Genomic DNA, 16,992 nt, shown 5'->3' with positions numbered 1-16,992 from the left:
CTACAGTGAAATTTTTAAGGGCAGTAAACTTGGTGAATTACTCTAAGTAGAACAGTTCTGTGGCTCTGTTCTTTGTCGGGGACCTGAAAGGGCTTCTCCTGTCTACCAGGAACTTCCTTTCTATTCTAGTACTGATGTTCCAAATACCTACAGATACTAACATCTATAGCCTTAAAAAATTCCATTTATACTGACACAGTTCATCATGAACTCAAATTTGTCTCAGGAAGACTACTGAGCATCTTTTCAAACTCATCTACCAATTAAAGAGACATTAAGGAGTGGAAGTGAGGTCTTACAGGCATAAATTCTAATTATTTCATGATATAGACACATAGGTCATATTATAAATAAGAAACACATTCTTGGTATAGTGTGTCACTGGTCCATTTAGAGAATTTCAACATAATTAGTCAAATATTTTATGGTCAAAGATTCTTTTTTTCGCTCATTTCTGGGTTTGAACTGTATAAAGAGCTCACACTGAGGACCAGGACCTAAGATAGCAGACAACAATACTGGCTTACAATATTGTCCATTCCCCCTATTACTCAGAATATTTGTAAAAGTAATGCCCTTGTCTCTTCTATTTTGCTTCTTCTGCAATAAGGCCAATTAGAATAATTATTCCTGAAGTGATCTTTTAGCAATTAACATGATTTAGAAATAATTTTATCCAAAGCAATTATTAATGTACAAGAAACTGATGAATCTAAGGTATTAAAGTGTACTAAGTTAGAAAATGTTGATCTTAACCAGACAGTAAAGTGAATTGGGGATCCAGAAGAATTAGGACGAACACTGAATACAGGAAGAGTTAATTTTCCTTAACTGTTAAACTACATTACAAATCGGGCAGGGCATGGAGGATCATGCCTATAATCCCAGCACTCTGGATGGCCGAGGCAGAAGGATCCCTTGAGCATTTGAGCCCAGCCTGGGCAACACATAAAGAGACCTCATCTCTCCCCACAAAAAGTTTTAAAAATTAGCCGGGAATGGTGGTGTGCATATATAGTCCCAGCTACTCGGGAAGCTGAAGCAGGAAGATCGCTTGAGCCCAGATCTGCTAATTGCAAAACTCTATCTGAAAGGCACTATTTCTCCACTATTTGTTTTCAGTTATATAGGGCATCTTGACATGGCCTTAATAAGTTTGAGCATAGTGCTATCTCAAACTGTGTTCCTCAGTACTACACAGTTTAGATAAACGACCAAGAGGAATTTGGTATTACTAAAATAGAATTGGCCACATATATTTCCCATATAGATCCTGGTGAAGGTAGCATTACAGTGCTAGCTCCCAATCAAATTTCCCAGAAAGAAAACATACATAAAATAAATATGAACAGAAAATCCACCTCCAATAGAGTTGTGCAGTTTGTAAAAACACTCAAGTAACGTCATGTAAATTAACTTTTAAAGTTTTTGAAAACACAATTTTTATTTTCTGACAGGCATGAGGTCTTAGAATTAAATTTTTTTCCTTTTGCAATACCTCTCAGTTATACACACTAATATCAGGGAACGTACCTACTAAAATTTAACATGTAGGATAACTTTTTAAAAAATAATCACAAAAATGCAGCTTTTGTATGACTTTTGTTATTTGTTTCAAAGCAGATTTATCTTATCCTAGGAAAATAATTTCGACCAAATGCCCAAACCACACTATCAAGAGCTAGCAAAACTAGAAGCTATTTAGTTTAAGGGGTCCCAAATTAGACCCCTTAAACTCAATTCCTTCCAGTAATTTAGTCCATGCTGAGAATAGAGAGTTCCTCCAGCAAAGCTGTCTTTCAAACCTCCCCTGCAGTAGAGGGTGGTTTCAAAGTTGAAGGAATGAGCTTCAAGCCATGAGCAAATTAAGAATAAACAGAAGTGCTGAGCTGTCAACAAAGCATGTAATTTAGCAGGTGCTAAATGTGAAATCTGAAAGCAAGGTTTGCTGTGGATACAATATAAAAGTAATGTTATATCCAAGGATAATTGAGAGATGACTATAGTGTAGATTGATTTAAGTATGATACCCTTTTGGTTTTATTTTTCTTTTCTGAACGAAGAAGAATATAATATTTTTGAAGCTATTAAAGTTCATCCTTTTCTATTAACATTTTTACTAGTTTTATCAAATGTTTAAGATCTTCTTGTTTTAATGTACATTCATAAAATTCTTTTTAGTTCATTTTTCTACTGTTTATAATATAATAAGAAAAATGGAGGGCAAGGAATGTAAAGCAAATCAAAGCAGGTTTTTTTTAAAAAGAAAATCAAAAAAGAAACCTCATTCAGAATGAAAAGTTATAACTATAATTTCAAAACACAGTGTACTTTTCAGCTATACCAGTGGTGGTAGTGAACAATACAATGACATTTAAAATAGAACATGTATAGGCTACAAGTAAAAATTGTTTACAGGAGAAATTTTTTTTTTTTTACTAAAAAGCAATCATTGGCCAGGCATAGTGGCTCACGCCTATAATCCCAGCACTTTGGGGGGCTGAGGTCAGAAGACTGCTTGAGCCCAGGAGTTTGAGACCAGCCTGGGCAATACAAATATATAAAAAAATAAAAAATACAAAAAATTAGCTGGCTGTGGTGGCGTGTGCCTATGGTCTCAGCTACTCAGGAGGCTGAAATGGAAGGATTGCTTGAGCCCAGGAAGTTGAGGCTGCATTGCACTCCAGTCTGGGTGACAGAGCAAGAAACCAGACCCTATCTCTCTCTCACGCACACACGTACACATGCACAAAAAAAAGAGAGAGAGAAAGAAGAGAGGAGAGGAGAGGAGAGAGCACTTATTATGGAACCAAAGGAAATGAAATTGTGAAGTCAAATGTAAATTCATTCAAAATGTTAAAATTGCCTATCTTTTTCTCTCTAAAAAAGTCACAAATTACAACACCAAAAAGAAACTTAATTACGACTAAGGAAAACATCAGATCTGTTGCTATTTTAATAGACAATGACCCTTAGAGGGCTGTCAAAAGTGGCTACAAGAAATTCAGGCTTTTCCACATCACGTATTTTTGCTTTCCAACCACAGGAAAAGAAATCTAGACTGAATTACTGTGTATGGTCACTAATACTCACATCACTCTCTTCTATTTAATCTGTAATGGGCTTTTAAAAAGTTAACCCAGTATTTACACAAATATTTACGCCAAAAAAAAAGTTTTTTTAAGTATAAAATATTCAATGAGCCAGATTACAGGAATGCTTTACGTATAATTCTTTTTATTTTCATGCAAAATAAAGGCACACTTAATAACACCCTTTCAATTTTGACTTACAGGATTTAAATTCAACCCCTTATAACAATGACTTATTATCTAATGTTACATTCATGTTCAGAATGCACAAAGTGCAGCAACAAATGCAGCAAACCTCGAAACAAGGTGCTACAAAGCTGCTTCTACATTGACAGACAGACAAGTGTCTGATGGAGTAATTTAATTGAACATACTTTTACAGACATACAGCTAACCTAAAGAAAGACAGACAGATTTAGGAAAGCAGCTACATCTGCAGAGGAAGGAAACAGCATGTTACAGACAGTTAATTATACATAGAACATTTGACAAACACCACAGAAAACAAACTTTGGCATCATTTACCAGGGTACAAAACCTTGCACAAATCTTTTGGTAACTGAAGTGCATAAATAATGTTCTGGGGCCTAAGCAGGTAGTTAACTCTAAATTAAGTAGTTTTAAATATAAGCATGGTCTAATACAATGACATAAATTTAAAAAATTAAAAATAAGAAACTTGGAATTACATTTCCATTTTAGTAACAGGAATATCCCTGATTCACATTCTGAAACTGGGGCTTTTAAAAGAAAAGGGTGAATTAGACAAATGAATAAATAAATATTTCAGACATTATGATATGAGCTGCTCCCATATCATTTCATGAAAAGCTGAGGAACTGACCATTATTTTCAATTGAAAGGAATACCCACTCTATCAGTTTTCTGCCCTGATCAGGTATTAATGAGACACTAGCTAATACAGTACCCTGTCTAGGTCAGCTGCTGAGACAGGAACTAAAAAACAGAAGGAATTCCCTGCATGCATTATGTGAATTGTTAGCAAAAGAGTGAGGTGTGCCCCAGTCCATCTGAGGCACAGCAAGTTGCATAACATCATTACCACTTTGCAGGGTCTGCCGTCCTCCAGCTAACACTCCACTAGGCAACATCCCTGTGGGAGTCAGGCCCTTGAGTGTCAGCACACTTTCACTCTCCTCCCTATAGCAGAGAGATATAACAAATATCAGATACTTCCAACAAGTACTTAATTTAAAAGAAGACATAGGGTCTAGATATAGGCCATATATAAAATTTATGACATTCATTGCTATTACCATATTTTCCTCAATTTTGAGACATTTCAGGTATGAGGGTGTGCCTTACAATTGAGGCATGTATTATTTTTCCTGAAAAACTTTATTAAGTATGTGTTAAGATTCATCAAGGGGCATCATACTATTGAGAAAATATGGTATTTCATATGCTCTGAAGTTCAAATGTCTGATGTAGTCAGTTTTGCTAACAAATTTTTTAAGACTGATGTATTCATTTGTACTCTTAAACCTGGTCTTCCTGAATTAACCTCAGGGAAGGCAATTTATGGCTCCAGCACAAGGGACTTCCTATATGGATGAACAAGTTCATCAAGAATACTCTAAAAAGTATCCCCTCCTTCTTATACTGCTCTAATTTTCAAGGTGTAAATTTAGTGTTATCACAAAAGGAAAAGAGATACCAAAGATGAGCAATAATAATCACCAGAGTCAAAAATCTTAAGCTTCAAAGGGACTTGCGTTCCCATCTTCTATATACAAATATATAATTAACTTCTTTTTCTTTTTGAGACAAGGTCTCACTCCGTCACCCAGGCTGGAGTGCAGTAGTGCAATCACAGCTCACTGCTGACAACTTCCTGGGGCTCAGGCGATCTTCCCATCTCGGCCTCCCGAGTACCTGGGACCACAGGTGCACGCCACCAGGCCCGGCTAATTTTTGTATTCTTTTTTGTAGAGATGGGGTTTTGCCATGTTTCCTAGCCTGGTCGTGAACTCCTAAGCTCAAGCATCCGCCCACTTCGGCCTCCCAAAGTGCTGGGATTACAGGCATGAGCCACTGCACCCGGCCTAAGCAACTTTTTTTTTTTTTCTGAGACAGAGTTTCTCTGTCACCCAGGCTGGAGTGCAGTGGTGTGATCTCAGCTCACTGCAACCTCTACCTCCCAAGTTCAAGCAAGTCTCCTGCCTCAGCCTCCGAGTAGCTGGGACTACAGGCATGCACCACCACGCCCAGCTAATTTTTGTATTTTTAGTAGAGACAGGGTTTCACCATGTTGGCCAGGATAGTCTCAGTCTCTTGACCTCGCGATCCACCTCCCTTGGCCTCCCAAAGTGCTGGGATTACAGGCGTGAGCCACCGTGCCTGGCCAGGCCTAAGTAACTTCTATATAGGAAGAATGATACTCTGTTGCTTTTTTTTTTTTTTTTTTTGAGACAGAGTCTTGCTCTGTCTCCCAGGCTGGTGTGCAGTGGCGCAATCTCGGCTCACCACAACCTCTGCCTCCCGGGTTCAAGCAATTCTCGTGCCTCAACTTCCCGAGTAGCTGGGATTACAGGCGCATGCCACCACGCCCGGTTAATTTTTGTATTTTCAGTAGAGATGGGGATTCGCCATGTTGGCCAGGCTGGTCTCAAACTCCTGACCTCAGGTGATCTGCCCGCCTTGGCATCCCAAAATGCTGAGATTACAGGAGTGTGCCACCACACCCGGCCCCATGTTGCTTTTAGATGCAGGACAATGCTTGTAACAAGGTACAATAAACATAATTTCTGCAAAACAAATAATCAAGAAAAGACATCATTACCTGAGAACAGAGAAGACTCTTGCCATCTTGCCAATTGCTCGAATTTTGTTTCTTATGATTTCTTTCCGGGCTGCAGCTGAACCTACTTTCAATGGAATAAATAGAGAGAAAGGCTCAAGTTTAGGGCATGCATGCTTACAATATGCTATTAGCCTGTTCCACACTCATCTAAACCAATACCAAGGCCCCTGCCACCAGCTTACATGGAGGAGACTAGATGAACTCATGCTAAAAAATGTCTTGCTCTCTCAATATTTAGCTCAGCATTGGTCTAATATTGGGGTCTGATAAATGTAGAAATAAAAAGTAATCCACAAACTTTAATATTTCACTAGACTGGCTAATCAGTAAAACAGCAATTGGGGCAAAAAAAAAAAAAAAAAAGCAAACTTGAGCCCAACTTGTATTACAAACCAGAGGGCAAAAACTGATAATAATCTTAAAGTCTCTGTTTAATTTTCATGACAGCCTACGGCATGCAGACTAACAGACTAAGAATTTGTAACAGTCCTGTAGTCTTATTTAACTATCACAAAGTATTTGACATGCAGGCTGACAATATCCCATCAGACTATGACAGAGTAAGCTTCTTTGGTTTGAGTTGGTCTAAAATTAATGGCATGAAGGAGCTACTGTGCAGGTAATCCTGAACTAAGGGCCATACCAGCATTTCAACAATGCACATCTTAACCTAATGTACCAGGTATTCCTAAGGTCATGCAAATATATACAATCTTTTACATCTCTAGGTGAGTATGACATAAGCAATGAGAAAAACATGGCTAAAGGATCACTACTGCTTCATCTCTAAAGGGTTAGCTGTGCTATCTATGACTGATGTAGAAGAGAATAAACCAAAACAACTAAATCCTTGGCTGAAGAATGACTCAAAGGTTTTATCTTCCTTCCCTTGGCCTCCAGAAAGAACAACATCAATCTCAGTCCTGTTATTTCATGTACAGCAACTAGAATCACTCTGGACCCAAAAGTGTGGTTCCTTAGAGCTGTGCTTCATTCAACACAATGAAAACACACATGGAAGCACCATGGTTGAGGAGAAGGTTAAGGAAAGGCTAAAGACACTAGTTTAAAAGGGGCCTTAGGTATACAGAGGTCTGAACAACTGTAAGTCTTCTGGGAGAGAACATCTCATTTAAAATTCAAGCAGTCCACAATTACATATAATTAAAAACTAAGATAATGACTGGACCTGACTGCAAGAAAAGAGAAAAAGAAATCCAACTTCAAAGATAGAAACAAAAGACATATTTTAGGGGGAAAAAAATAGGCTCCATGACATGTTTATGATCTTCTAAAGGGTAAATATTACAAGCACTGAAGCTACAGCTTTTACAAGTCCAAAACTGTGTGGGTACCTGGGTACCATGGCACTCTAAACAGGTATTTTTAAAATACCAAAAAAAAAAAAAAAAAAAAAAAAAAAAAAACCAAAAACTAAAAATTCTAAGAATCATAGAATATTAGAATTTGGAGACATTGGAGATACTATAAAGTGCAATCTCCTCATTTTATAGACAAAGAAACTGAGGTTATTAACTGACTTGTTCAAGGATAGAAGGTAAGTCTGGTTCTCTTCTAATAAATTATTATAAACATTTTGTTTTAAAATTGACAGAATTTGTAAGTAGCTACACTGGGGATAAGCAGAAGGAGGTTGGGGAGGATGGCTGTAATAAGTACATTCATATTTTCAGTCTTAATTTCTGTATCTATAAAACCAAATGACATGTAAACTATACTGATATCAAATGAAAAAATCACAGGAATATAAAAACACTGTACAAATCAGGATTTTAAATCAGTCTACAAACACATCATGCATCATATTAAAGTAAATGTCCACAGTAACATTTCTTTGGGAAATAATACAGACAATCAAACAACCCTAATCATGCAGGGAAAAGTACAAAACATTACAAATAAGCAAAAGAATGAAATTTTAAAACAGGAATGAAAAGGAGGGAAAAATATTTCCATGCACAGAAAGACAGATATCTTGGAATATGACTTCTAAAAATACCAAATACTAACTCAGATAAAACTTAAATTAAATTTGCACAAGGCCCAAGAGGACACTGCATAGACATTACTCAATGAATGTGCTAACTTACATGGACATGAGGATAACTTATGAAGTCATATTTCAAAACAATGTTACTCTGTCTGGTCTGTACCTTTTTTATTGCCATATATGAGCCGTTCTTCAGATGGAGAGTCCAGAAAAAAGGAAGTGAATGATGGAGAAAAGGTGGTTGAGACAAATAAAAAGATAGAGATTTAACTTGGCAGTGGTACTGAAGAATGAATGTAGAAAGAAAGGGAGAAAAATGAAGGCCCTCATATTTGGAAACTTGAAAAATGTAGTACTGTAGAATCTGGTGAATAAAGAGCGATGCCACTAGGTAGAACTCTAAAGATTTCTTAAAAGATATGTGCACGGAAGAAATTATGGACAGAATGACTATCATATCTGATGAAAGCAGACATAATTAGGGACAGAAAAAAACATGTGAAAACACATAAGACTGATAAAAGACTGCTAACAACAATTGCACATTTATAGTCATACCCCTAAGGAAATGTGTCACCTGTGGAAGTATGTTAAGTAAAAGGTAATGACACAAATGAAATACAAACTCATGTGGTTCTTCGAGGACACCAACATCTGCAAAATGTGTAGTACAGTCAGAGAAATGTAGGTAACTTCATAAACTGCCTCAGTAGAAAACCTCACCCCCTCTCAACGAAGGAAAAGCTAAACCTCCCATACTCCCTAACAAGAGCACATGATTTCCTGAATCTGAATTGCAGAACTTTTGCATATACTTAGGAGCAACAGTATGTGCTTTCTGTCCCCAATCCAATCTGGGAATTTGGGGGACATCTTTTTGCAAAAATAGCAACAGATTGTTTCAAATCAAGTAATAGTTCTAAGAGTAGGCAGCTGGGGTGGTTTCATTTGAGCTTTCCCTATCTTCCATTCAAATGCTGAGATAAATTATTCCATTATAGGAAATGTACTTATTTTAGTGAAACTGCAACACATATGGATTATGTACTTCCCTTTACCAAACTGAAGACAAAAGATAAATATCTGGAAAAAATTGCATGCAACCTAAATATCACAGAAATCAATGTTCGAAAATTCTCTTTTATGATTAACACTTCTAAAAGGGATGCTATGTGCATTTATACATTTAGTGTTAATGCAAATTTTTGTCTTAAAAATGACCCCACACATACATTAAACAATACAGAGCACCAAAGATTTACCACTTAACAATAGTCTTATGCCTTTACCTAATCTTAGCTTTTTTTTCTTGAGACCGAGTCTCGCTCTGTCAACCAGGCTGGAGTGCAAAGGCATGATTTCGGCTCACTGCAACCTCTGCCTCCTGAGTTTAAGCGATTCTCCTGCCTCAGCCTTCCAAGTAGCTGGGACTATGGGCACTCACCACCACGCCCAGCTAATTTTTGTACTTTTTTAGTAAAGACAGGTTTTGCCATGTTGGCCAGGTTGGTCTCAAACTCCTGACCTCAGGTGATCCACCCACCTTGGCCTCCCAAAGTGCTAGGATTACAGGCGTGAGCCACCACGCCCGGCCATCTTAGCTTTAAATATACAAAAATTAGTTTTTCTTTCCTGACACTCAGAAATCTCCAATCCTGCTCTCTTTCCCCAAAGAAAAGCTAAACCCTTATTCTGATTCCACAGCCATCCCATCAAGTTTTCTTTCTAAAGCCAGATTTCTCCCCAGACCAATTCCATAGGATGGTTCCACCATTGTGTAAGAAAAGAAGAAGGAGAGAACAGAAGGCAAGCCATTATGGTGAAAGGATAGGAGAAAAGATGGACGGAGTAAGAGGGAAGAAATTAGGGAGTACAAATAAGGAAGGGAAATAAACCTAGTTCCAGCAGCTCTTTCCCTACCCCACTTTAAACCTTAGTATCTATCCGAATCTCCTCCTCTATCCTCCATTTCCTCAACATTCTTTATCTTCCAAACCATTCCCATTTCTCCATGCAAACTCCCAGACTCATATTCCTAAAACTTTCTTAGAGTCTCTACTCCTAATACTTGGTAGTGGAAGAGTGAAAAAAATGAGGAGTAATTGTACCTGCCCTGTTGGCAGTAAAGGGAGATCTATTTCTAATATTAAAAGCTGGAACTCAGTGTATTTTCCCATTGAAACATTGTCATAAATGGTGCTTAACAATTTTTAAAATTATTTAAGAGTGGGAAAGAATTTTCATCCTCTCTATTCCCTCAGTTTCTGAATAAGAAAACTTGAGAAATTAGGTGCCTTTTCTAAGATTACACAGCTAGTGAACGGTAGTGACAAGACACCTAAACCACTGATCCTTTTCATTAAACTACACTGCCTCTTTAATGATCAAATTCAATTCATCCCTGGAATGCAAGAATGATATAACAAGGGGATAAATTATCATACTAATAGGAAAAATGCTGATGATATATAAAATCTTCTCATTAGAATATAATAAAATTTTATATTTATTTCTGGTTCAATATCAAAACATGACTTGGTATCTTTATTCATATAAATCATAGATACTTAAAACCAAGTACTATAATTAGACTAACAAGTAACCTTTATTTCGGCCGGGCGCGGTGGCTCAAGCCTGTAATCCCAGCACTTTGGGAGGCCGAGACGGGCGGATCACGAGGTCAGGAGATCGAGACCATCCTGGCTAACACGGTGAAACCCCATCTCTACTAAAAAATACAAAAAAAAAACTAGCCGGGCGAGGTGGCGGGCGCCTGTAGTCCCGGCTACTCGGGAGGCTGAGGCAGGAGAATGGCGGGAACCCGGGAGGCGGAGCTTGCAGTGAGCTGAGATCTGGCCACAGCACTCCAGCCTGGGTGACAGAGCGAGACTCCGTCTCAAAAAAAAAAAAAAAAAAAAAAGTAACCTTTTTTTCTTATTATTATAAGAAGAGGACTAAAGCATTATCTACCATCATTCCTATTTAACATACTATTGGCCGTACTGATAATAACTTTTAAAGCATAAAAGAAAGGTAAAAATACAAAATAGAAGTAATATCAATCCCCTATAAATAACATATTTTTAAAAGTAATAGAAAACAAATTAAAAATTATCATAGAAAATAATTCTGCTGACTCAAGTTTGTTAGATATAAGATAAACCCACAAATATATATTCTTTTATACAGATAGAAAAAAAGAGACACCAGTTGTAATAGTAATAAGAACATAAAATACAGATGTATTAATTTAACTTGACAATGACAAAATTTTTTCAAAGAAAAACTATATAATCTTAAATAGAGGAATTATGTATTAAATGAAGTAATTATAGTAAATAAAGTAATTATATAGAGCAAGAGTTCTTGGTCTTAGTTTGGAAAACTAAATGCTATTTATTTTAAAAAAGAAAGAAAGAAAGAGAAAGAAAGAAAGAGAAGAGAGAGAGAGAGAAGAGAAAGAGAGAGAGAGAAAGAAAGGAAAGAAAGGAAAGAAAGGAAAGAAAGGAAAGAAAGGAAAGAAAGAAAGAAAGAAAGAAAGAAAGCAAGAAAGAAAAAGAAAGGAAGGAAGAAAGGGAAATCCCAGCACTTTTTGAGAGGCTGAGGTGGGAGGACTGCTTGAGGCCAGGAGTTCAAGACCAGCCTTGGCAACATAGGGAAACCTCATCTCTTAAAAAAAAAAAAAAAAAAAAAAAAAAAAAAAAAAAAGTAAAAAAACTTCCCTAGATTCAGATATAGAATTAACATAATATCAATTAAAACTCACTATTTCACAGAATTTGAAAAACAGAAAACTTTCTTTAAAAATTAGGCTATGTGCCAATAATTACTTCAATTATTAATTATCTCAATACCTACAACATTATGAAGTAGGTATTACTGTCACTTCTTTAAAGATGAGAGAAACTGAGACTCAGAAAGGTTAAGTAAGTTGCCTGATGCCACAGAGCCATTATAAGGAACTAGAATCTAAGCCCAGGTCTATTCTTACAACAAAAGTGACAGCAGAACAGGGAAACAAAATATATATTTGAAACTATTCAATGGCTGGGCATGGTGGCTCACACCTGTAATCTCAACACTTTGGGAAGCCAAGGCAGGTGGATTGAGGTGGGCGGATCATCTGAGGTCAGGAGTTCGAGACCAGTTTGGCCAAGATGGTGAAACCCCGTCTCTACTAAAAATACAAAAATTAGCTGGGCGTGGTTGTGGGCATCTGTAATCCCAGCTACTTGGGAAGCTGAGGCAGGAGAATCACTTGAACCAGGGAGATGGAGGTTGCAGTGAGCCAAGATTGCACTACTGCACTCTAGCCTGGGTGACAGAGCAAGACTCTGTCTCAAAAAAAAAAAAAAGGAAAGAATTAAAATAAGGAAAAGTATTATTCACTAAAGTTTACTATCCAAACTAAAAAATAACTGATATAAATATACTATGTCAGTTATTAACAAATGTGTAAGAATAAAAGCGCATCTCTGCCTACCACCAACAGATGGCAATGGTAGCACTTGTACACAGTTACTTTGTACTTTCAACAAATGGGCTTTCAAGTGTTTAAGAATCAAACCTGTTTGTAAGTAGAGAAATTTCTAAATAGGTTTCATTCAGATTTTACTCAAAAAGTGATCAAATGAAATGGACAGTTTACACAGTTGGAAAAACAGTAATTTTCTTCTTAGCATCATTAGAAATCAAAGAAATGTAAACTTAAGCAACTATAATTTACTACTATATAGCCATGAAGAAAATAAGTAAAAATGACCAAAATCCAATGAGGTAGTCCTGTGGAGAAATATGTCTATGGATTCCTTGCTGGAGGCACTTCATAGTGGTCCAATCCTTCTGCAAAGCAATGTGGTAGTTCACAGCTAAAACAATAAAGCTAAAAGAGTTACAGAGTTAATTCTGTAACTCTATAATTCTCTTCAATAAATTTATTCCAAGAAGGAAAATAAAAGCTATAATACAAATATGTTTATTTTACTGCTATTCATAAGGATAATTTGGAACCCAGTTGCCAAACAATGTGAGATTAACTATGAAAATTAAATTATCGTGTGTATTTTTTTTTAATAGAGACAAGGAAATCTTTCCATATTGCCCAGGCTGGTCTCCAACTCCTGGGCTCAAGGGATCCTCCTGCCTTGGCCTCCCAAAGTGGTGGGATTACAGGCGTGAGCCACCACATCTGGCCAAACATTATAGTTTATCAATGGACTTAGAAATATGTAGCTATTAAATCTTACCAATATATAGACCATGCTCAAAATATGGAAACATTGAAATATTGATTACAACTATAAAAAGTATACTAAAACAAAGCTGTGAGGGGAATATGGAAGGGAATCATTTTCGGTTTATAAATTGTTTACCTTTTTATGTACTTGGGTTTTAATTAAATATTTAAATAAAGTTTTAAATAAAAATTTCAAAACAAAATAAAATGAATTTTTTTTCTATAGTACTACTTTTTACTATAAACATGCATTAGGTACATAGGCTTGTTGGCTTACATAACAACCATGTATATAACTTTGTTTCTGTGGAAAAAATGCTTTCAGAATCTCAAACTAAATTAGCAAGTGGTCTTTTAGAACACAGCCACACTAATTTAGAAACAGTCTATTTTAGTGTCTAAAAGGAAGGAAAAGCAAAATTGGGAGTTCAGGTATGCTTTTGATACATTAAGAATATTGTTCTAATAAAACAAATAGTATTTTTATCCTCTTTTCTCTAACCAGTGTCCATATTCATCAAGAACTACATCCTTTTAATACTTCAGTTTTCCTTTCCTTATGTTCTTTCTTCCAAATTTCTTTTCTCCCAAAGTTCATCTTCTTTCCAATATTACCATAAAAAAAGAAATCACTAAAATTATTTTCAAATCTTAATATCCAAAAAAAGTAGCTTGTTACTTATCAAATAGCATATGCTGAAAGCAATGACTATTATTTGCAAAATAGTGTGTACTGAGGCTAGGCAGTAAAAAAATATCATTTCACAATAAAAAAATAGTAAGATGAATAATCATACCATCAAACTGGTCTTCACCTTCAGTCATTAGTTCATCATCAGAGCAAATACTCAGAACATTTACCAACATTTCTGTCACTATTTGGAAAAAAAAGTTACATGTTAGCTGACCATATATAACTGTCTTTACATATACATAGCAACTATTTCTACAAATGGTCAAATAATGTTTAGCCCAAGAAAGCAAACACATTCTTACAGCAAGAACGATGGAAATAAAAAATGCAAAGGCTTTCAAAAGGAAAGAAATTCAGTGGATAACAACTCTGAAAGAGATTCCTTATGGAACAAATTTTCAGGCCTCTCAAAAAAAAAAAAAATTGGCCGGGCGCGGTGGCTCACGCCTGTAATCCCAGCGCTTTGGGAGGCCGAGGCGGGCGGATCACGAGGTCAGGAGATCGAGACCATCCTGGCTAACACGGTGAAACCCCGTCTCTACTAAAAAATACAAAAACATTAGCCGGGCGTGGCGGCGGGCGCCTGTAGTCCCAGCTACTTGTTAGGCTGAGGCAGGAGAATGGCGTGAACCCGGGAGGTGGAGCTTGCAGTGAGCCGAGATCACGCCACTGCACTCCAGCCTGGACGACAGAGCGAGACTCCGTCTCACAAAAAAAAAAAAAAAAAAAAAAAAAAAAAAAAATTAAGCCCCACAGAGATAAGAACAGAGATGAATAACAACTGAATGTATACATTTCAAATCTTCATTCATGGATATAGCATAATAAGAAAAAAAATCATGGCAGAGTTTTACTGGTTCCAAAAAGTCTCAGGATTTAATTGTTTTTTTTTTTTTTTTTTGGAGACAGAGTCTTGCTCTGTTGCCCAGGCTGGAGTGCAGTGGTGTGATCTTGGCTTACTGCAACCTCTGCCTCACAGGTTCAAGCGATTCTCCTGCCTCAGCCTCCCAAGGAGCTGGGATTACAGGCATGCACCACCACGCCCAGCTAATTTTTATAATTTTTTTTTTTTTTTTTAACAAGAGATGGGGTTTTACCATGTTGGTCAGGCTGGTCTTGAACTCCTAACCTTATGATCCGCCCACCTCGACCTCCCAAAGTGCTGGGATTACAGGCGTCAGCCACTGGGCCAGGCCTTATCTTTTAAAAACTGGCTCAGCAACTCCCTTGAAATTTATTTCTAAAGATTACTAATGACTAACAATCTGAACCCTTGGCAGTTTCATAGGCTTAATCCTCTTTCACTATTCTATATGTTTTTTTCCTTCTCTTCTCCCTTGGTTCCCAAGATTCTACTCTTCTGGTTTTCTCATGATTGGATCATTTTTCCACAAAACTTTGGATATCCTCAAGATTCTCTCTGCAGTATTAATCCTCCTATATGTTCAATCACTTGGAATTTCTATTATCATATTTACAGTTTGAATTATCACCTCGTTGAAGATACTTCCAAAGTCTGTATCTCCAGTGTTAACCTCTCCTTCAGGCTCCAGATTTCCTTGCTGGTTTTATTGTCAACTGTCTTAAACCATTTGTATACTGTATGTTTCCCCTACTAGAATGAAAACTTCATGAGTGTAGGATGTTGTTTAATTCACTATTATAACTTCAGAGCCTGGCACTGTGCCCTGGCACATGACAGGTACTCAATTAATAACAAATAAGTACACAAAATAAGAAAAATAAAAGCAAATTTCAATTAATAAAGAAAAATGTCTATTGAATATTAGCAGTTAGATGGCCTGAAGGCACCTAGAAATGAACATATCCAAAACAAAATTCAATACTTCTACAAACCAATTTTTCCTGCTATAAATATACTAAAAGCACCCCACATGTCAAGTATGACACTAAAGCTCTAGGATTCAGGTATGAAAGGCACAGTCTCTACCTTCAAAAAGCTTACTAACTACCGAAGGAGATATTAAATATCAACCGCAAAAGACTGATGAAAAACATGCTATAAGTATTCAAAGATACACAAAAGACCTGCTAGGGAAGGCAAGGCTTTTGATAGATGACATTTGAGAGGAATCATAAACTAGGAGTTTGCCAAGTGGAGAGGGCAGAAAAGGCATTCTAAACAGAAGTTAGAAAAATGATGTAGTAGTCATTTATCACAACAGAATAGAATTGAGAGTACAGAAAGAAAACCTGATATTTAAGGTCAATTGATTTTTGACAAGGGTGCCAAAACAATTCAGTGGCTAAAGAACAGTCATTTCAACAATGGTCAACTACAAAAGAATAAAGCTGCAAATGGTCACATGCGAAAGAATAAACTGCACTCCCTCTACTGCACACCACATGCAAAAATTAACTCAAAATGGATCAAACACCTAATGTAAGAACTAAAACTCTTTTATTTTTTTATTTATTTATATTTTTTTTTGAGACGGAGTCTCGCTCTGCCGCGCAGGCTGGAGTGCAGTGGCCAGATCTCAGCTCACTGCAAGCTCCGCCTCCCGGGTTCACGCCATTCTCCTGCCTCAGCCTCCCGAGTAGTTGGGACTACAGGCGCCCGCCACCGCGCCCGGCTAGTTTTCTGTATTTTTTAGTAGAGACGGGGTTTCACCGTGTTAGCCAGGATGGTCTCGATCTCCTGACCTCGTGATCCGCCCGTCTCGGCCTCCCAAAGTGCTGGGATTACAGGCTTGAGCCACCGCGCCCGGCCAAGAACTAAAACTCTTTTTTTTGAGATGGAGTCTCGCTCTGTCACCCAGTCTGGAGTGCAGTGGCCTGATCTCAGCTCACTGCAAGCTCCGCCTCCCGGGTTTACGCCATTCTCCTGCCTCAGCCTCCCGAGTAGCCGGGACTACAGGCGCCTGCCACCTCGCCCGGCTAAGTTTTTGTATTTTTAGTAGAGACGGGGTTTCACTGTGTTAGCCAGGATGGTCTCGATCTCCTGACCTCGTGATCCGCCCGTCTCGGCCTCCCAAAGTGCTGGGATTACAGGCTTGAGCCACCGCGCCCGGCAGAACTAAAACTCTTAAAAAAAAACAGGGGTAAATCTTTATGAGCTCGGATTAGGCAATGATTTCTTAGGTATAACAACAAAAACACAAGCAACAAAGG

The 16,992-nt window shown here is 37.3% G+C and overlaps 2 protein-coding genes across 9 annotated transcripts in view; one reads left to right on the top strand and one right to left on the bottom strand.

Annotated features, from left to right (window-relative positions):
* FAM149B1 (family with sequence similarity 149 member B1) overlaps positions 1-16,992 on the top strand; it is a 519,129-nt gene that overhangs the window by 292,577 nt on the left and 209,560 nt on the right. The window lies entirely within an intron of this gene.
* PPP3CB (protein phosphatase 3 catalytic subunit beta) overlaps positions 1-16,992 on the bottom strand; it is a 60,418-nt gene that overhangs the window by 3,666 nt on the left and 39,760 nt on the right. For 3 of the 8 annotated variants that reach the window (XM_050803456.1, XM_050803460.1, XM_050803463.1), the window contains exons 10-13: positions 13,961-14,038; positions 8,091-8,117; positions 5,896-5,980; positions 4,156-4,253 (exon numbers count right to left, since the gene is read on the bottom strand). In XM_050803456.1, coding sequence (XP_050659413.1) covers positions 4,156-4,253; positions 5,896-5,980; positions 8,091-8,117; positions 13,961-14,038 — 288 coding nt within the window. The remainder of the gene's footprint in view (positions 1-4,155; positions 4,254-5,895; positions 5,981-8,090; positions 8,118-13,960; positions 14,039-16,992) is intronic. The other 5 variants (XM_050803458.1, XM_050803461.1, XM_050803459.1 and 2 more) reach the window with 3 other exon arrangements.

Source organism: Macaca thibetana, chromosome 9, assembly GCF_024542745.1.
Source record: "Macaca thibetana thibetana isolate TM-01 chromosome 9, ASM2454274v1, whole genome shotgun sequence".
In the NCBI taxonomy this organism is placed as follows: domain Eukaryota; kingdom Metazoa; phylum Chordata; class Mammalia; order Primates; family Cercopithecidae; genus Macaca; species Macaca thibetana.
This window is presented reverse-complemented; position numbering and strand designations above follow the sequence as displayed.